Here is a 22,484-nt window from a genome sequence, read left to right on the forward strand (position 1 = left end):
AAAGTTGTGCCAGCTAGATGTATATTTTACATGGGGGGGGCAGGGGGGATATATGTATAGCTAACTAAGTGTATTCACAAGATTCATTCATCGAAATAAATCTTCAAGCTTAATTAGTGAATTAAAAATACACTAATTATTCTGGCACTCAATCAAATTTCCTAATGCACTTGATAAATAATAATAATAATAATAATTGTCAGTGCTATTTTTCTAGAAAAAGAGGTGCCAAAACTCACCATGAATGCCTCCCTCATTCTCTTAAAATGGCAATGGGACCTGAGAGGTGCCGGAACTGAGTTCCAGTTGGACCCCCCCCCCTCTGAAAGTTGTGTTCCCTAAGTATCTAAATCTTATAACCATTTTTTAAAAAAATATTTATTTTTTCATATCAGTGATAATAAAGTTTCTTCCCCCCATAATTTTGTGAGCTGAAGAATTTGAGGATTTTGTAGTGCTTTTTAAGTATCAAGTGGTTTGTTTTGAAATAAATTCTACATGGATCGGTATCATCTTCCCGCAATGAAACTGCGAGTATTTCATGCAACCCACACTGCTTTCCTGAACAAGGCATTTCAGTGGATGCACCGACTCTTCCAAGGTGAATCGGCATGCTTCAGTCTATAATTAAACTATGTAAGGCCTGCAAGCAGTTTTCATTATATATTACTGTCATAACTGCCCTGCAGTGAAATAGCTTGGTTTCTTTGCTTCTATTGCCATATTCTGAACTGACAGCACCTGTCTTGTTTCACCAGTCTAACATTAGCATGGCCTTTTATGCGCATGCTGACACCCCTCTGGAAATTCCAAGGACAGGAAGGCAGCCGTCTCAGAAAGTACCCTTGGAAAAACAGATTCTTAAGCAGCAGTGAGTGGTGGGGCATCAGGGCTTTGAACCCAGCCTTCCTGTCAAATTCCGATCATACCTGCAGGGTACTCTCACACATCCCCTGTAGCCTTATCCAATAAATGAAAATGCACACTTTTACATGGCCAGATCTTTTGCATACATCCCTCTGCAGACATTCATTCCTATTCCTTCAAAATATATATCCTTGATGCCCATATATATCGCTGCACAAATTTCCTTCTGTGGAACCTCAATGAAATTATGGATCTGTGCAGCATTCTGTTATTGTTTGCATGACAGTTGGTTTTTTTTTAAAAAAAAGTATATATAGATCACTTTTCAGGCAGACCTCACAAAGTTGTTGACATAAGGTTATGACAATGATAGGCATCACTTTAAAAAGAAAAAGGGGGAAAGATTACCATACAATAAATACAACAACTTGTTTAGAAAAAAGCTGTTACTGTATCTTCTTCCTTCCCCCTCAGGGCATGAGGTTATGGGATAGTTGGCATATAGGTTTATAATAAATCAATAAAAAACATACTTTAAAAAAAAATTAAAATGGATCACCTGTTTGGGAGGGGAAAGCAGATAAGAGTGTTTGGATTCAGGGCCCCCTAGGTGGTCAACACTGACCCCGATGACAACATGGAAATCCTACATATGAAGCCAGGACTGCAGAAGATATGGCGTAGTAAGTCACTGTAGCTGCATCCACAACATACATTTAAAGCACTACGAACCTACTTTAAAGAGCTATGGCTTCCCCCCAAGAATTCTGGGAGCTGTAGTTTTGCAGGGGTGCTGAGAGCTGGTTGGAGACCCCTATTTTATCCTCCTAGATCTATAATTTTCAGACATGCCACTGAAGAGAGATGGATTGTTAAACCACTCTGAGAACTGTAGCTCTGTGAGGGAAACAAGGGTCTCCGAACAACTTTAAGCACCCTTAACAATCTATAGCTTCCACTATTCTTTAAATGGAAGCCATGACTGTTTGAAGTGCAAAGTTCATGCTTTAATGTATGGTGTGGACTGAGTAATGTGTCAGACTGATCCCAGACCTGAACCATTGTTTTGGAGCTTATTCAGAAAGGGTGATGTGACAACAGAAAGAAATCTCTGAATATAGTGATTTTCAGCTCTAAATGTGGTGTGAAAACATTTGAGCAAAACTAAAAACACCCTTACTTTTCCTAACTTCAAAACACAGTACACAGTGTTTCTAAAACTGTCCATGTTCACTAAAATGAACCTAGAGTTATGGAGAAGCATGTTTACCGTTGAAGAAAATCGTTTTGTCCTCTGAATGTACTTCTGGTACCTCTGGTCATCCTCACTGTAACCAAATTCAAACATGCCTGGTATTTTTATGCCAATGCTGAAGCTTTGTTGTTTCGCTTTTGCCTTGGAGACATTCTCTTCAAAACTTGAATAAGATTCATATTCAGTCAACGCAAATTCATACTTGCCTTTGGTCTAAACAAAAAACATGAATAAGGAACTTTTTGTATCCTGATTCCATGCCTAAAGTTATCATAATTTTTGTAGTTTTCATTCTATATATTTATTGCAAACCAGTAAAACAAAAAAATAAATTTATTGCAAACCAATATTCTGTATGTGACAGCAAATAAATGGCATTCATAATTAAATAAATACATAGGTGCCCACATGCAGACATGTTTTACACATAAGGCATATGGCTTGTTGGTAGAAAGTTAAGTGCCTCAACAATATATCACAGAAATATGTATTGCTGATTCATTAAAAGAGAGACAGAATCCTTAGCTGCTTTGCTGAAAATATGAAAAATCTTCCTTATGAAGGAAAAATGCACTGATATTATCAGTGAAGAGGTCTTCGGGATTATCTCTAACACACATATGTTGAGAAAGCCCAAGTGACTTGGACTTCACATAAAACACGTAAGCATAAAACATAACTATTTGGTTGAGCATTATTTTCACTTTAATAAGTGACTTGATGTATCAACAATCCTAGAAATTTTAACTGCACATACAGCTCTTCAATACATACCTCTGCCAAATAGCTTTCTACGTTGTATGGTTTTCTGAAATTGGTGTCTCCAATATACTGGGGAGAACATGCTCCAGCATAGTATTTATAGTCTAAAACCCATCCTTCCAGGTCATTTGTGAAAATATTTAATCTGGGGAGAAGGGAAATGGATAAAGTTGTCATGCTTAGACATTGGTTATTCAAAGTAAGTTATACATCTTCTTTTGGCAACATATTTTAGTTCATATGAGGCCTGTTTTGGCCTTGGAAAAACTACACAACTTTTTAAAAAAGCAGTAATGCAGCAAATGGGGGGTGGGGTCAAAATTGGGTCTGTAATAGCAGCCTATCAAGCATACTGATATTCCCAGACACAGTGAACAAATTATATTCTGTTACCATCCAGGAGAGAACCTCCAAAGTATTATGAATTTTTTCATACTTGCACTACTTGTAACCCACTAAGCTGAAGAGAACCCAGCAGTCAGGTGTGGCAGTCCATGAGAGTTAAAATGGTTAAAACCTGAAACAGTTAAAACCTGTTCCATTGCTTCCTTCCTAGATGTATATATGGGTGGACAGGGCCTTGTGTGTGAGGGAGGCTATAGGATATGCAATAGAAACATAGCAAGTTGCCTTAAACTGAAGTCAGACCATTGGCTCAGTCAGTTCAGTATTATCTATACCAGACTGCAGCGACTGTGCTTTCCAGAGGGGATGGGAGTGGGGGTCAGTGCACAGGAAACAGAGCAGCAGGACCCATCACCAGAGCCAGAGGGGTCCCTGTCTCCACAAACACAGCAGGCTCTTAGGTGTAAGGAGCAGCAGCAGAGTCTGTCCTGGAGGCTGGGGCAAGCAATAACCCACAGCCTATCTCCCTAGCTAGCCAGGTGGAGCTCGCTATGTGATTCTTCAGCTGGAGTAGGCTCGGAACAGGTGAAGGTCACATGCCTCGTTAAGCCCAAATGCTGCAATCATTGAGGTGCTGTGTCTGCTCAACTAACTGCCTATGTTGATGCTCCAGGATCTCTGTGGGACTTTGGGCATGTGGACTGACCCTGGACTGGGAACTTGACATACTGACTTCCCACCAGGTAGGCCAGGGGTTTGGGACACCGAGGGTGTAGATTTTTTTTTTAATTTTAAAAACGTTCTAATATTAATTGTATTGGACCTTTGGCTAGAATGTATTAGTCCTCTTTTGGTGTGCCTGCATTTTATGACTCTTGCAATAAACTCCTTTCCTATCTGACCCTGTAAGTAGCACAAATGGTCACTCAGGATGTTTTGCTACTTCTGCTTTGAGCTAGCATCGGGGTGAAGAAATCCAGCATCTCCTTTAGAGGTTCCAAGGAACAGATAGGGACAGGAATGCCAACAACTGGGTGGAAGGCCTGCTTGCTAAGGAAACTCTGATATAGTAGGACATTTGAGACCCAAATGACCTGAGCAGTTAGTGGCACCCAAAGGTATTTGCAGGGGCGAAGTTACTGGTATGGAGCCATGTGTGTTTTACTTCTCATGACCTGTAACCTTTCTTGATGTTTGTAGGAGGGTGTTTAAGAATGTTTCAATGTTTTATAACTCTTTGTGTGCTGTGTTTGAGCTACTATATAAGCTTTGTTCTGTTTTTACTCTGGTCAGACCTTTTTCTGAAGTACGTAGTGGTTCGGCTAGAACAACCATGTTAAGTTGAAACTTAACGGCTACCTATCTGTACATGTTAAGTTGAGCTATTAAAATAGTATCTAAGCTTGCTGTAATTCTTTTGGTTCCATGTTTTATTTAAAAGCTGTCTCCTTGCCTGGGTAATGAACAGGTGGAGGAGAAGTAGATTCTTCCCATGAGTTGATGAAGGTTCAGATGTAGCTAAACTATATGAAGTTTCTAACACCTGTTGTAAACTTCTGCTGCAACAGAGTAACATGGCTACTTTTCTAGGAAGTATGAGAATGTGTCTCAAAACTCCCCTTTTCTCTAAGCAGTCATAGAATTTATTGATAGCTCTTTATTGATAGCAGGAATGTGAAATCTCAGCCAGGCCCCTGAGCCAAATGTGGACTTCTAGGCCTATTTATCTGGCCCTTGAGAATCCCCAAAGCCATTTCCCCTCCCTGATTACCTCATCTCTTCCCAGGCCACAGCCTCACCAGCCTAGTTTCACACCCTCCTTGAGTGTTTTTGGAATGTTTCCTTGAACTCTGTTAATTCCTCATGGTGGTCTGAATGTAGGGTAGGGCTGGGTGGGTGCAGTAACTAGTCTGCTGAATAAAGGTAAAATTTACATTTGTTGCTCCGCCTACTTTTACCTCTGGTCCCACCCACCCAGAGCACATAGCTCTGGGGAAGATTGCCCAGAAGTTAATGTGACCCTCAAGCTGAAAAAAAAAGGTTCCCACCTCAATTCTAAAGGTGGAACTGCAAATTGTTCCATTTGGCATCAGTCCTGTTTCTGGAAATATAATGGAACTGCTTACCCACTTGCTAGCATTTGTATTCCCCAGTATTGTTCCATCTCCTGGCTGCACTTTTTATATACTTTCTTACAATTTCTTTCATCTGACTGATCCCCACAGTCATCATCTCCATTGCAAAGCAGCCTCCGATTAATGCATCTCCCTACAACACAGAGTGGGAACACACTAATTAATTGTTAATCTGATATTTCCCTTTAGCTCAATCAGTGCAATGCTTTGCCCCTGACCCCTGAAAATGTGAAGATGCAATTATCAATTTATTTCAGGGAAAGCGCTTGGCTTATCTGCTCCTTTACAAATTCGGGTTTAATAACCAGACACATTTAATTGATTAGGATGAGTCTGCATAAACATTTTTGTAATATTATTTTGAACTTAAATTAGCGGCAAATTGTATTGCATTTCTTAGCCGAAAAGTCGTCACTAGCAGAAAGAACTTGAGAAATATGGTACAACTGAAATTGCAACATGCAGCCAATGTATAACCTAGCAATCTGGTTGAAATATAGAAGGTACTGAGTATTGAGGATCATTGTTTTGAAAAGGCAATGTTTCTGTACTTTAGAATTGTGCTGAAATGCTTGAAAGCATGCTCGTACTGGCTTTGTTTGGATGTAGTAATAAACTATGGTTTACTGTTACATCAATGTTCCTGTGCAAACCTCAGGCTCACACCTTCCCTCTTCTGCTTTGCACTGCCATGAGAAGCACTGCCAGCCTACTGCTAGGCAGAGTAAGGGAATTATCTCAGGTGCAGATGCTAGATTAGGTTGCAGTGGTCCCTTTCAATTCCTCCTGAGGCCTCTGTTCCTCAACAATTCTCCTCCATTGGAGATTAGAAATATGTGTGCAATATGCCTAAAATAGCCTGCTATCCTCAGGTGCACAGAGACATACGTACAGACAGATGCTATCACATTGTATGTGTTAAAGCAAGACTTAACTGCTAGTTAGTTTCTGTACATGAAAGGGGGTGTGTGGAGCTTGTTGCTATTTGTTTCAGACAACAAGATGCCTTGGGTCAGTCCTGGAGGAAAATGGGAAGCTTTCACTTCCACTTTTTAATTAATGGCCGATTAGTGTTATGTCATAAGCTGGACAAACTGTCGATAGTTTTAACTCTGATTTGCTGAATGCAAACCTCACTTTATGAAGCTGACTTGTCTCCATACACCTTAGTTTGGATTAGCTACAGTTTAGGATTCGGATGTAAAATTAAACTGTGGTCAGTTGGAGGTGAAATCTTCCAATCTCCTCACTGTACTTGTGCAAAAGAAGAGACAGGAAGGCGGCCACTCAAACCCAAGGCTTGCACCGTCTCATTATATTTTGAAAAATAACAGTTCATCATTATATTTGAATGAGGCCACTGTCTGCAAAAAGTTGAGAAAATGAACAGCCTGCACTCAATGTCCTATGCTGAGAAGCAGCACTTGATGGGCCACGTTTGAATACTGAACCTGGATTATAGAAGTGGGTAAATACAGTGAAATGGCTTTATGTCCCTGTTCTCTATTCCCCAAAACTACAGTAGGATGAGTTGCCTACTAGTGGTTTTTTATTGCTATATTTTAATCTATTGAAAGCTGCCTAGATTGGCTGGGGTAATCTAGTTCAATGGGTGGCATATAAATAAATTATTATTAGTAGTAGTATATAAATATGGCCACCACCTAAGGATTCCTCATCTGTAAGCAAATTTGTACTGCAAATCCTACTTATGGCACTCTTGATTCTATGTTTTCAAAACCTCCTTTCTGCCCTGCCATCACTCATATTCCTGTGCCAACTTCCTGCCTTTCCCCCTTCTCCTTGACCCCCAAACAGCTTCTGGTTCTGCTTTCACTGCTTTCTTGGCTTGAATAAGACCCTGGCCTAAACTTCTTGAAAACTTGGGACCGCCTGCTTGCTGTGAAAGCAGAATCTGCCAAGGTTGCATATAGCCTAATGCAAATTCCCTTTCCCATGGCATCCCATTTGCATTACCAACTTAATGCTTCCTGCATCCTTTCATCACTTGCTGCAACCACAAAAAAGTACAATTTCTGTAGGAATTCCAAATGTTGCCGTTGCATAAAAAAACAAGCAAACAGCAACCTGGAGTTTCCTGGCTGCAGAAATCGAGATAGCACTGCTGAGCCTAATAAATCCTCATTTTTTTGTTTTATAGTAAAGTTTGAGGAGAAAGCTGATGAGGAGTAATTTTTAATATATTACGGATGCTGATGATTGTTGCTGCAGTATCTTTTTTAATATATATATATATATATATGACTGCCATATTTTGAAATTCTAGCTGTGTATAATATGAGTCATTAGAAGAGCTTGGGAAGGCAGTTTTCTTATTTTCCTTGCTGCAGTTTATAACCCAGAACAGATCTGAAATTCTTTGCAGCCTGTCTAAAGCATCTATACCTCCAGCACCCTGCCATGTATACTGCTGGAAAATGCACATGTAGGCGTGATTACCAAGCAGGCTTGGCTATAATGTAATCCAATAAATTTTAACAGCAGACATGAGAGAAAGCGCATGATCTTCATTTTGATCTGTATGGACTTCTTAAAATGAACTTAGAAAGGGAGCCAGGAACAAATAAATTTTGTTCTGATAAAGCTAACAGAGAGCATATCATTTATGATTTCTGAAACATGACACCACCAGGGGCACACAGCAGGTGGAATTGAACATTGTGCATTGGGTAGGAACATGGCCATTCCGTCTGCACAAGCACTGCACCTGGCGGAATGGAACTGTTTAAACTATGGATTAAATATGAGCATGCAGTATGCTGGTGTACACTGTTGACCTTACAGGCACTTCACTCCTTCCCCACTCGTGCTCTACTGTATATGTGCTGCCAGGAAACAGTCCATGGTCTGACTTAGTCTGAACTCAGGCTTGTAGATGGTTTTCTCCCAACAAACCATAATTGGTAAGCCAATAACAACCCTTGGTTTCAATTCATGGTTTGTTGGGAAAGCAGCAAACCCAGATTGGGATGTAGTGTCGGACCCAGACTCTGGCTTGATTCCCAGCAGCGCAACAGCAGAAGTTGCTCGTGAGAAGTGAATCGCCCACTGTTTTGCATCATTCACCAGCACACAATATAAACCATAGTTTAGTTTTACTGTGGTTTAAAATGATGCGCAAACCAGGTCATTGTTGTTCCCTGTTGTCCCATTCTTCTTGCTGGTTTTATAATTATGTCTGTTTAATAATGCAAACCATATCAAATTTCAGTTGCAACAAATCAAACAATGTGAACTATTACTCTACACTTTAAAAGGTCTGCCATGAGTATGATTTCATTCACTCTATTAAGTTCAAATACAATTCAATACATGGGGGCTTAGCCACTGGCTTCAAATTTAGGAAAACCACTTCTTATTCACTAACCTGTGGCACACACAAAGCCTTCACATCTAACTGTATTCCTGCAAGGTCTGTTTGTAACACAGTCTTCAGTTTCTTTGTCAGAGTAATCACACGGGTCACCGCCAAACTGAGAAGGCCGTTCCACATGGACAAATCTGTACTGTAACAGAATAGAGATTATGAATTCCAGGTCTCCTAAATTTAAAAAGGCATGTATCCCAGATATCCCTAGATCTCTGCTAGTGGCAGCACCAAGCATCAATGGCAAATATCAGATTTCTTCCTATTCCATCTCTGTGGTTAAGATGAAGGCATCTGATGGCAATATATATATATATATATATATGCTTTCGTAGATTTTCACGGGTACAGGAATATAATTACTAAGGAATATATAATTACTAAGGAATATATAATTACTAAGCCAACCTTGATTAAATGATCTCAGAATCAAAGCAGAGCCCAGTTCTCGATATATACCAACTACCAAAACAATCAATCCACAAATCAATTTACAAAAGAGAAGGTAAAAATAAAGTACTAGTGTTAAAATTTATATCACAACATAGTGCAAGCGGTTTAACACTGGCTGGCCAATGTGAGAATAGGATGCTAAGCCTGATCCAGTAGCCTCATCTTATGTCATATATACGCATTAATATCCTGTTAATGCTGAAGCAAATGTATAGAACATATGTTTCCAAGTTGCTTTTAACGAGTATTCTACATGGGGCTGCCCTTGAGACTGACCCAGAAACTCCAGTGGGTGCAGAATGCTGCAGCGAGACTCCTTACGGGGTCCTCGCCACAGGATCACATTCACCCAGTGCTATACCAGCTGCATTGGCTCCTGGTGGAGTATAGGATCAGGTTTAAGGTGCTGGTTTTAACCTTTAAAGCCCTATACGGCCTAGGACCCTCGTACCTATGGGACCGCCTCTCGTGGTATGCCCCATGGAGGACCTTAAGGTCTTCAAATAAAAACATTTTGGAGATCTCTGGCCACAGGGAGGTTAGACTGGCCTCAACCAGAGCCAGGGCTTTTTCAGTCATGGCCCCGATCTGGTGGAACGCTCTGTCACAAGAGACCAGAGCCCTGCGGGACTTGACATCTTTCCGCAAGGCCTGCAAGACGGAGCTGTTCCACCAGGCCTTTGGCCAAGGCACAGCCTGACCCCCTCTCTCCATCTGTAATCCTCATAGAACTTTAGCCCAATGGTTGCCATTAATTTGATTCTGAATTGGTTTTAGAATGTATTTTAATTCATTGACTGTGATTTTATGTAAATTGTGCTATTTTTACTGTTGTTAGCTGCTCTGAGCCCGACTTTGGCTGGGGAGGGCGTGATATAAATAAAAAATTCTTCTTCTTCTTCTTCTTCTTCTTCTTCTTCTTCTTCTTCTTCTTCTTCTTCTTCTTCTTCACAGCATTGATCCTGAGAGGTCTAATTCTGATTAAAGCCCAGTTTTCTCCCCACTAACACAGAATAGTGGCCTGCCTACATTGTCTTGTATTAGACAAAACTATGCAGGCTGTAGGCCACTTAAGCTCTTAGCCCATAAGCAAAGCTGGCCAGGGATAGGATGGGGGCAAGTAGATCATCACTGTTGATAGGATTCGCACAGAATCCATGTACCCTGCAGCTGGGAGCATTGCTTCGATGAGAGGAGACTTCTAGGTACTGACATCTCCTCTAGGAACTGCAGCAGTTTTTGGATCAGCTGATGTTGCTGAATTGGTCCTCTGCTCTTGGTGGATGACTCCTGCCTTTCTGCTTATCTGCCTGCTCTTCTGCCAACCATGAACCCACCTCCCATGCTCCACCAAACTGCAGATGGTTTCCTCTCCTTGGGACCACTCTACTTTTTTAAAAATGTTCCCAGCACCCTCACCTTCTGCCATGGTCTCCAGAAGCCCTTCTTGCTAGCAAAGGTCCAATCCTGCCCAAAACTAGATACTAAGTGCCTGACAGGGTCCCAATTTTAATTACCTCTGACACCCTCCAAAATCCTCCATCCAGAAACACTAAGTGAGCAGGTCTGTGGAAATCTCTGGGGTTTGCTTAGTACCAGATACACGTATCTTCCGTCCTGCCTTGTCATACCATTAGGGCACATTTCTGAGATCAGATGTGCTCATGCAACTCTTTTCTATGATTTCATATTTGCTGTGGGCTTTAACCTATGCTGCCCCTGTTCATTGTTGACAGGGTGACTAGGAGGCCCATATGCAATGTATCACCAGTGCTGTCACTTTCATTGTGATGCTGTGAAAGATGTCATGGGAGAAAGGTCTCAAACTTTTACTGGCTTTTGTGTACTTTCAGTCACATGCTATAGTGCCGATAAGCTCTATACCTCTAGATGCAACAGCCAGCATGCAATAAAACCTTCTCAGTTACAAGTTCAATATTATCTGTGCTCTCCTCGGTTTCCTATATCCACTTTTCTTAGCATCTAATACAATAGGGCTTTCAGATGCTATTCCAATAACAAAAGTAATGATGATAAATAATCATATGTAAGCTGTGGCTTTGAGCAAGGCCAAAGAATGACTACTCAAAAAATGAGTAGCCTTAGCATGGTGACAAGATGATATTATACGGCACTTTTGAAGATAATGGGAATCTTACCACTAATGTCTGTAACAATCAAAGCCTTAGTCTGAAGACACTTTGTAGGTGGAAAATGCTCAAGGATGAAAAATGAGCGGCTGTGGGCCATAATCTCCCAGCCAAAAGCAAGGATATTGAGGGCGCTCCACACAAATAGGCTCTATATCAGGAGTGCTCTAGCATAGCTAGTAAAGTGTGGCAACTCCCTGGTCACTTTCTGTACAAGAAAGACAATAAAATGCTTGCTCCCCCACTGCTGTGCAAGTGCTTTGCTGACCCCATGCTCTATGGTTAGCTCTAAGGGCTAGCAAAGCACATTGTGCTGCCCTCCCAAATGCCACACAGCCAGCTGATTCCTGGGTGTTTTTGTGAAATGCTGCACAAGGGACTGACAGGTGTCATTGACCTGACAACAGATAATTTGAAAGGTGGGTTGTCCTGCCAACCTGTCAAAGGTGGCCTGTGGGGGTGGGGGAGAATAGGAAATTGACCCACTGGAGCAAGAGAAAACATATCTGCTCCATCTTTGCAGTGGGACTGCAAGCAGGCTGTTTAAGTGGATACAAAACTGGATTGCCAATAAATACTGAAGTTGGGATTATGATACCTCTGTTGAAAATAAGTGGAGGTAAGAGAAGACAATGGGTGGTGGACATGCTCATTTTTATATCATCACTTTCTCCAGACAGCACTTGGTGCTGATAAATTGTTTTTTGTTTTTTTAAAATTTACCATTATGAAATGTGGACAACCAAACAGGTATGTGCAGCTGAACAGGTACAATGAGGTCTGAAAATCAGACCGGGTATTTGGGCCCCATAAATTGAACTGAACTGATTAATCTGCAGATTCACACCACCACCTGGGAATATTGGAAGAGGAAGTGGTGTCTATGTTGTGCTTGTGTAAGTGCAACCTCTAGTGCCTGTTGGCTGAGCTGGTGTGATGGCATTGGATGCTCATGAACTTTCCTACTGTTTAGGGAATAGAGCTTGTCAAAATGATTGTAATCCAACTTTTGAAGGAAGGAAAAGTTGCTGGTTTGACAAGGATTGCAGCACAGTCCCTTGGGATGAGAGTATGCTTGAGGGACAGGCTGGAGACTAGAAGTGCATGGAAGCTAAAGGCCCCAAAGGAAATGGGGGTGAATGAAGGAAAAAGAAATTTGGGGCAAGATAAATAATGGCTTGAGGGAAGGGAGCAAAGGAAATGAGGACAAACTAAGTTTCTTTTCTCATCCACATTTTTAAAAAACTTTATTTCAAAACAAAATTTTATATTGTTGCTTTTAAGGAAGGGACTCTTTGGGGGAAAAACCACATAGATCAGTATGGCTTTGTATGCTCTGTGGAATGTCTATGTATAGATATGAGAACACAAAAGGCCACCCACAAGACACAAGTGGGCATTTTCAGTGCTCTGCTCTGAAAAATGAGGACCCAAGGAAACAATGTGTAATAGAGACATGGAGTTGAAAGGGAGCCATTTTGATTTGAATTAATCAGCCACTTTGCAAGCTTCTCATTGCAATACATTAAAATACCACACAAACAGATGACCACAAAGACACTCACCCTTTTCCTCTGGCAAGGATCGCAAGTGCTCCATGATGACCAGCTGGAAAGCGTACAATCGATGGGCTGTGGTGGGTTGCTGGGAGATCGGCGCCATCTGCCTTTGGTCACATTGGTATCGGCTCCATATAGTTGAAGAGAACTGTCTTTTTCTCCACTGCATTTTAATAGAGGGAAAGCTATTTTTTCATTAGGGCGCATGTCAATCTGTCTCCTATTTCTTAATGCCAGCACCCACCTGGGCACCAGTTTAGAGCACTTCCCATTTGCAGAAAGAGAAACGAGGTGTTCAATTAAAGTACACAACAGTTTTGCCACTCTGCCTTGTGCAAAATTCAAGTTGCACAACCAACTCAAGTATTGTAATTGCTGCACGAGCGAAATCCCACATAATTGAATTCTTGTGTGATTACTAAGGATGTGTGATGCAGAACTCTGCGTGGACCACTGCATGCCCATCAGCATACCACTGAGAGGCATTTATTGTTGAAAACAGTCAACATACAACCTCCATCCCCAGTACTAATGGGTGTATAGATAGTATCCAGAGTTGATGTTGCATCTCAGCTTGAGGTGATGCCAATTGACCAAAACTCACTGAAACTCAGTAAATGGTGATACAAAATCTAATAAGCCCAGGCTGAATTTAACCTGCCACTTTGAAGTCCCTTCCTAGCTATTGGCTGAATTGCTATGATGTCACAGAAGCTTGATATTCAGAGCTTATTCACTAAATTGAATTAGTAGTCCTCCCTCCACCCTTCCTGCTCTCTCCACAAGTATATGGTTCTCACTGAATTAGGTAACTGATAGGTGGATTTGTAGCTGGTTGACTGACCAAACCCAAAGAGTGCTCATTAATGGTTCCTCATCATTCTGGAAAAAAGTGATGACAAGTAGGGTGCTACAGGGTTCTTTCTGTCCTGGGCAGGGGTGCTGACATGGAACCCAGGTTATGGGTACCCAGTGGAGCCCATGACGTAACGTGCCGTCATGACATTGTGACATCATGATGCCACGTTGTGTCGGTGGCTCAGCCGCACTTCTGAGGCCTCGCAGGGTTTCGAAGGGCCTCGCAAGACCTCTGATGTGACTTCCGGTTTCTACTGGAAGTCACATTCGGAGGCCTCTGACATTGCTTTTAAGACCTTGCAGGGCCTTGGAGGTCACATCTGAGGCTTCACGAGTCCTTTGATGTGACTTCCGGTTTGTATTGGAAATCAGCTTCGGAGGCCTGGCAGGGCCTCTGACCTCCTCTGGGAGGTCGCATCAGGTCTCTAGTAGAAACTGGAAGTCGTGTCGGAACCCCATGTTGTGAGAGCTAAGTAAAAATAAAAAATAAAAATTGTGAGTGCCCTGGAATCCAAGGCCCCTAGACCTGACATCTATGGTCCTGGCCTATAGCTGTTCAGCATCTTTATCAACAACTTGAGAGCATGTTCATCAAATTTGCAGATGACATCAAACTGGTATTCAGAAGTATTAATGCTTGAGACTGTGGAAGTTGGAGGGGATCAGTGGCTAGCCTGTGACCTTCAAATGCTGCTGGCCTACAACTCCCACCACCCTCAGCCAGCATGGCCAGTGATTAGGGATGATGAGTATTGTAGTTTGGCAACATCAGGAGGGCAACAGGTCAACCATGCCTGCCTTATAGCCTGGCTGCAGCTTGAACATGGATAATTTATGGGAATCTTTCATGCCTTCACTCTGACATGCATATGAGACAGAGATGAGACACACAGGAGTCGCAAATGGCCGGGTTTCCATTCTGCCTCTTTAACATATGAAGGGATTTTATAGGTTTTAAGTAAAGGTAAAGGTACCCCTGCCCATACGGGCCAGTCTTGTCCGACTCTAGGGTTGTGCGCTCATCTCACTTGAGGCCGGGAGCCAGCGCTGTCCGCAGACACCTCCAGGTCACGTGGCCAGCGTGATGAAGCTGCTCTGGCGAGCCAGCACCAGCGCAGCATACGGAAACGCCGTTTACCTTCCCACTATAAAGCGGTACCTATTTATCTACTTGCACTTGGGGGTGCTTTCGAACTGCTAGGTGAGCAGGAGCTGGGACCGAAAGATGGGAGCTCACCCCGCCGCGGGGATTCGAACCGCCGACCATACGATCGGCAAGTCCTGGGCACTGAGGTTTTACCCACAGCGCCACCCGCGTCCCCTTTATAGGTTTTAATCTATATGTATTAGTACAAATGGAGGAAGGTAAAACAAATGTATACACACAACCAATTCACTTTCTGTAACTAATACAATACCTGATAGGAATCTATTCTTTTCCTTGTATATTATACAACCCATCAACGGTTTCCCACGAAACAGAGAGAATACTTCATATTTCAATTTGACACACTGACGATTGTTACCTCCATGTAAAACATTATGAGTCAAATGTTAAGCCCTTTTTTCTCAGACAAGGCTATTAATAAAAACCTGATAAGTCTCTCTGTGTGCATGTGGTGTAAAGCCTTTGACTGCACAAATGACATGAAATAATACTAGAAAACCTCCTGATATCGCCAGCAAAAAGAAATCTATTTAGTGATCATTTTCAGGGTTGAGTATGCCTCTTCAGATGTTCTATATCAGAAACATACGGAAACAAAACATAATAATAATAATATATAGAAAAGAAGAGGCAGTAAGGATTTGCGCACTAGCTGTGCCCCCGCCACTCAATCATCCTCCATAAGTTGATCTTCTGAACCTGGTAGACTCTGCATGAACTCCTAAGTGTCTCCTCATGCATTTTAGAATTGGAGTCCTAAAAGACTGCCCTCCAAGTTATGCTTGCTAGCACACTTATCGCTGCCCTCTTCTTCCTCCTCCTCCTCCTCCTCCTCCTACGTTTTCCAGAACGACATATAACGTATTTTAATGTTAGTCTGAAAACTGTGTGGTCCACCAAACCATATTCAGTCCCAAGGATTGTTAAGCCTGTTCTACTGCTGCCTTCTAGGGTTGGAAAAATGGGAGGGGGAGTGTCAACTGCTTGGCAGAAGGATGCAGCATTTGGCTTGGGGGGCCTGCAAATCGTGCAGTCCTGTTTTAATGAGCTCCCTTAGGACTAGGGCGGCAAGATGTGCCTGTTTCAAAGACACCTTCAAATAGGTCTCATTGTATTTTCCAAGGAATACAAAACATGGCGGGGAGCGGCAGTGTTTTGCCATCCTTAACACACAGATCCATGAGTCTTATTTATAAATTTTTCTGGAGCAATAAGCATGCCTTGTTGTCGCAACTATTATTTCCTACAATCAATTTTCTGAAAGTCTTTGGGAATGTAATCAAACTTTAATTACAAAAGAAATTAAAATGATAATTAATTTTTCACTGGCAGTTAATAAAAGCTTCCATTCACCTTGATTATGGTGGGTTAAACACCCAGAGCAGGGTGTAAATTCTGCTTCGAGGAGTAATTTGAAAAACAACAACAACAGCAAGCCAGAAATAGAGAACAAAGACAAATGCTATTTTCTAGAGAGATGAAGAGAAATAAACAATGCAGAAATAATTAAGATGGGAATGCCACTGGCTTCAGCAATTTCTTTTAGCAGAAGCAGGTTTGCAACAAGTAGATTTACATGACGTAAGTGTACATTTTCCACCGCCATGATATATTCCAATTGCTTGCCCAGTTAAGAAAATAATTGATACTTCTCTTAATAGTACTGCTTACAACTTAATCAGGCATTGAAAGGTCTGATCGAAAGTGAAACACAATATACCTACCTGACATCTGCTTAACACTTTTTGTCATATTAAAATAAATGAGTGCTATTATTAATATTAGGAACAAAAAGCAGCTAAGTAGCGAGGGGTGGCTGTTCCTGGCATAGAATGCAATTCTGCAGAATAAGATGACAAAAGGGGTTGATGGGAGAAGAGATTATGCATAATGAAGGTCTGACGAAGTTACAACGGGGCAGCAGTGTAGGAGAGGTGGAGGGCTTTAAAAGTAAGGATGAAGTGCCTGAGGTTAACATGTAGGGAAACAGAATTACATGATCAAACAATAGGTGAAAAATGTGAATTTAGTGTGCGTGTGTTTTTTAAAAAGGGAAGATTTTGCAGAAGAGGGAGATAGTAGGAAAGAAGTTATAGTCGTCTTCCAGATGACTTCCTGATAGTAGATGTACAGGAAAAGGCAACTCTGGGAGATGTAGTAAAGGATGCACAGTTTGCTTGTCTGCTAGAGGAGAAGGACAGGAAGAAATCAAAGGTGGCTCTTTAGTGGCATGCCTCTGAGATGGGCAGGCGACAATACCTAAGAAACCCGGAGTGAAGATTCTTTAAGTATTACACTAGCATTGTGGAAGAATCATGTCCATGTGTTTATCCTATGGGCATCAGTGTGATATTTAAAGGCCTACAGCCACATGGACCTTTCCCATAGAATCAGCTCTAGTGTTGCAGGCCTTTAAATGTTATATAAGAACAGTGGGATAAACTTATAAACAGCAGTACAGCTCATGTAATGGAAGGTGAAGGATTAATGGTTGCAGACCTTCCAAGTGTCCCTGTTTTCCAGGCGCAGTCCCGGATTTGCAGAAGCTGTCCTGGTTTCTGATTTGATCCCAGAATGTCCTGGGAGAAATGCTGTAGGGTATGGAATAGGACACCCCTATGTCATTGGATAAGTGTTGGAAGGTATGTGGTTGACAGCATGGAAACAGAAGGTATCACCCATATGAAGTGGAGTATATGAAAAAGTGGAAGTGACAAGTTGGCATATACAATATTCACTCCCTCCACCCCCCCCCCCCCATATCTTAAATTTTAGACTCGGCTAGGCAAGAGAGCCACAGGGAGAAAGATGTTACTGAATATCAGAGCACCATTTCACATACTTTGGAGTCTCCAAGCGATCAGGCTTGTTCAAATGCATGTCACTTTGCAACATGTTCAGTTCAATATGGTCCTCCTTTGGTAAAACTTTGCTACTAATCCAGAAATAGCTCAAGAGGCACTTTCTATGTACCACACAAATATCAGAACAGAAGGTTACCATTAAACGTCACTATCTATCACGTTACCATACTGATATTGGTTTGAAAAACAATATTCACTTACCTGGAGCAATGCAAATTTAAGAAGCTTATGCTTGCAGAGATCATGAAAACTCTGATCAGCCACGAACAAAAGACTATAGATGCTGCACTCATGTTTTAAAGTACTGTGGGAAATCTATAGCAGGTTTCTTTACTAATTCCATTTGCTGCTGTGTTTGAAAACAGCGGGGCGAGCAAGGTAGATTAGTAGGTGTTTCCCAGCAGGCAAACAGAAGATAAGCTACCTTCCGACAAATTTAACAAAGTTTACTGGTTGGACAGAGCCTTCTACTGGGCTGCTGGAAAACTGTTGGAGAGAGTCGGAGACATGAAGCACAGCTCAGGACCTGTTTACTGGCCTATCTTACATAAATCTAAGGCTGCAATCCTATAGCCAGTTATGGAGATTTAAAATTGGAACTCTATGCATAGTAACCTGGGTGTAACATGCCTTATTGGACACACAGTGGGACTTACTACAGAATAAGGAGGCACAGCAGGGGACTGCAACCCCTGTTAACTTCTACCTCTAATTGGCTTCCCATTTGCGGATTAACATTACAATTCTTTGTATTTAATGGTGCTTAGTCTCAGGTAAGTATAGGATTTCACTAGTAAAGTATTTAAAATCTTAATTTAGAAAAGATTTGAATAGGAAATCATTATCGCCCTCAAAGCCCAGTTCCTACTTTTCTGTTTTCATCCTGAAATAATCAATCACAATGAGTTAAAACACAGAGACTTCCTTGATTCTGGAGGAAAACTAAACCATCTGCTAAAAGTATAGGAGATCCTGGTCAAGATCAATAAATACGTTAGGGTCACACACACACACACACACACACACACACACTTACTTATTTTTAATTGTATCTTTTTATCTCATGGCAGCCACATCTTGAATAATACACTGCAGATCATATTCTGGAGCTATAACCACTCCCCATCAGAATAAAAACAAGGGTCATGAAAAGAAAAGCCAGTGTCTACAACTAGACACAACTGCTTACAGTCCGATGCTTGGTTAAAGGAATATTTTCACTACCCGTGATGTGGATCTGGCAGTCATAAGCAAGTGGGAATTCCACAGATAACAAGGACTGTACCGATTTAACTGTAGTTGAATGCTTGTGCCAGACCTCAACCACCAGCAATTGCTTCTTTTTCCTACCAATTATAAATAGAGTCACGGGCTCCTTTAAATAATGAGTTGAGCACAATCTTATCTTCGATGGCCATTAGTACATCAAATTTCTAAGGAGGCTATGTTGATTTATGTGTAAATATATTTGTAAGTTTTTACAAACTTTCAAGGCATACAATACAATACAACGCCATTAAAAAACCCCAGAAGAATTGATAAAACAAACCATAAGCCAATTGAAAAAACAAAACCAGAAAACAAAAATGGGGGGATAACGTTATAGAATTCTGTTTGCAGTGCTACCACTAAAAGGGCCCTGTTTTCAGACATTCTCCTTGAGGAGACCTGGAGGGCAGCTTTTACGCACATTAACTTGCCTGGCACAAGTTCTTCAGGTACAATCATACCTCAGGTTAAAGTAGCTTTGGGTTGAGCGTTTTCGGCTTGCGCTCCATGGCAACCCGGAAGTAACGGAATGCATTACTTCTGGGTTTCGCTGCTCACGCAGATGCTCAAAATGACATCATGTGCATGTGCAGCAAATCGTGGCACGTGCAGATGCACAGACACGGTTTGCGTTCACTTCAGGATGCGAACGGGGCTCCGGAACGGATCCCATTTGCATCCAGAGGTACCACTGTATTCTAATTACTATCATGAAATCTAAAAGACATGAATTACTACAACATACATCCCTTATACATTTATAAGTCCCATTCAAACACAAAGCTAAAAAAATAGAATTGTTTTATTGCAACATCATTTCTTTACAACAAGCAACTTAGCAACAACCATTTAACAGAGAACTTGTGCCATATCAGCCGACTTATTATGGGAAGTGCTCAGGAAAGCCTGAGTTTTGTCAACTGGATTCTCAGCAGATGGCCTAACCGATAACCTTTCCCCTTCATCGGTATTCAATGAAGACTAACAATTAAGAAAGATGGTTCAGGCTGTCCAAAGGTTTTGTCAGCTTCAAGTCCCATTGGTCCCATGACTAACAAAGATGTTTCTAGCAGTGGCTTGACCTTTGATGTGATCAATTTTACTGTTAATCATTAGTGCACAGATAAAATGCCATTTACTGGAAAGTTTGTGGATCACTGTTTGCACAGAAGGCAAACAGTATCACCTGAGATTATAGATACAGAAAATGTTGTATATTTTGTAAAAAGACAATGCAGAACAGAATCCGATGACCTACAGTGAGTGTAGTTTAGAAACAACAATAGCACCCAATTACTAAATAGGGAAATATAATTTATAATCTGTTGTTTTTCCAAAATACTTTTATTTATTGTTCTGCAGTGTTAACCAGATATATGTTAGAATGAAAATTTACACAGAAAGTTAGCAATCGTATTAGATACAGTGGTACCTTGGTTTGCATACGTTTTGGTTACGTGCTCTGCTAACCCGGAAGTAGATGCTCCCTTGTTGTGACCTTTGCCCTGGGATGCGAGCGGAAGTCACGCTCTGGAGGTGCCCTTAGCAAAAGCACACCTCGTGTTACGAACAGTTTCCAGTTACAAACGGACCTCCAGAATGGATTATATACGTAACACGAGGTATCACTGTATTTGAAATTTCAGTTGCTATTAAAGTTTATGCTGGCTTCAACCACTGGCAAAATTGCTTTGTATATTTTCATACCGACCATAGTAGGTCATTATTCTTATTTGACATAAAGGAACTTGGATAAAGGACTCATTCAACACCACCTAGAGATCCAGGATTGATGCAGAACCGACACTTACCGTACTAACCGTTCACCACAGTACCACATTGTCTTAATTGTTAGGAACATACTCAGTATGAACATTGTTCTTTCCACCAACTGTTTACAGGCTTTCCCCTCCTTTTAAAACTTTTGACTGGGGTTCCCTTTTGGAAACATGAATGCACTGAAATGTTGCTGGGTCTAAGAGAGCTATGAAATCGGATTATGGAGATAGCAATTTATAAGAAGAGATATTTTGCTGCTAATAATGCCTCAAAGAGACATGGCTTTTGAGTACATCATTTGTTTTATTAGCTTTCTGATAAAACTTTTTGAGCTTGATAGATGGGCTGCAAGGCAAACATTTCCATGGAGAAACAAAAAAATTCCTTCCAGTAGCACCTTAAAGACCAACTAAGTCAGTTCTTGGTATGAGCTTTTGTGTGCATGCACACTTCTTCAGATACGAAGAAGTATCTGAAGAAGTGTGCGTGCACACGAAAGCTCATACCAAGAACTGACTTAGTTGGTCTTTAAGGTGCTACTGGAAGGAATTTTTTTGTTTTGACTATGGCAGACCAACACGGCTACCTATCTGTAACATTTCCATGGAGATAAGACTATTTGGAACTGGGAAAAGCTAATTGCTGGACAGTTGTTTCATTAATGAGCCTGATATCCCTTTCCTGCAGCAGAATAATTTCAAAAGGAGATAGGTAATGCTCCTGCAGGGAATCAGGAAATCTCAGCAGGGTATCTTGTGTTATTTCTCACTGCCTCACAGATAAGAGAGAGGCCATATGATGTATATATTTCTGTTTATAACCAATTCTGTTTACAACCAGAGGGGGTAAAGTTGCATCTTCCTGAACACACATTTATTTTAAACCTACAGGCCCCATTGAGATATAATCTCAGAATTACCTAGTTACTTCTAAGCAAGAAGAGGCAAAAATTAGAAGTAAAAATATATCAAAACTTAGGCCCAATCGGATGCCTTTGTTCTTTGCATGTTGTTTTAGGCAAGCCCAATTGTTTTTAAAACTATGGCTTGCACAGATAGCCTACCCTGGAGGTAGCCAACAGGTTGGCTGGGGCTGAATGACGTTGTAGTCCAACAGCATCTGGAGGGCACCTGACTATCTCTGACCTACATTGTCTCAGGACAGTGATCATCAGCAGAATTAGAGGAACAAAGGAAGTTGTCTTATAGAAAGTCAGACCATTGGCCCATCTAGGTCAATATTGTTGACACTGACTGACAGGTGGCTCTCTAGGGTTTCAGGCAGAATCCTATTTTATTTTTTTAAGTATATGAATGTGTCTTTACTCATTGAAAAAGGCTTGTGAACACAGTGCATTGCATATGAGTGGTTAATGATCAGTTCTGTTGGGAATGCTTAGTTATGGCTTACCTTTTGATGGGAATTTGTTATATTAAAAATAAATTATAAAACCTGTTAAGATTCAAGTGGAAGAACACAACATACTAGCAGTTCAACACAACCTGCAAATGTTATCATATTTACAAAAGTACAATTTTATGGTATTGGGACTATAGTCAGGAATGGACAAGTGGTCAACTTTATATTTTGTCTATCACATTCAGCCTGCAAAAGAATGAGAGCAAATAATGC

The 22,484-nt window shown here is 41.2% G+C and overlaps 1 protein-coding gene across 1 annotated transcript in view; it reads right to left on the bottom strand.

Annotated features, from left to right (window-relative positions):
• The window catches only part of C8B (complement C8 beta chain), a 30,138-nt gene extending 11,813 nt beyond the window's left edge, over positions 1 to 18,325 (bottom strand). The window contains exons 1-6 of the mRNA XM_083742747.1: positions 18,006 to 18,325; positions 12,921 to 13,077; positions 8,753 to 8,891; positions 5,356 to 5,497; positions 2,897 to 3,029; positions 2,138 to 2,335 (exon numbers count right to left, since the gene is read on the bottom strand). Of these exons, the coding sequence (XP_083598873.1) occupies positions 2,138 to 2,335; positions 2,897 to 3,029; positions 5,356 to 5,497; positions 8,753 to 8,891; positions 12,921 to 13,077; positions 18,006 to 18,097 (861 nt within the window). The 5' untranslated portion in view covers positions 18,098 to 18,325. The remainder of the gene's footprint in view (positions 1 to 2,137; positions 2,336 to 2,896; positions 3,030 to 5,355; positions 5,498 to 8,752; positions 8,892 to 12,920; positions 13,078 to 18,005) is intronic.
• Positions 18,326 to 22,484: the final 4,159 nt, after the last annotated feature.

The sequence above is a fragment of the Podarcis gaigeae genome, assembly GCF_964106915.1.
Source record: "Podarcis gaigeae genome assembly, chromosome: 6".
NCBI classification, from domain to species: Eukaryota; Metazoa; Chordata; class Lepidosauria; order Squamata; family Lacertidae; genus Podarcis; species Podarcis gaigeae.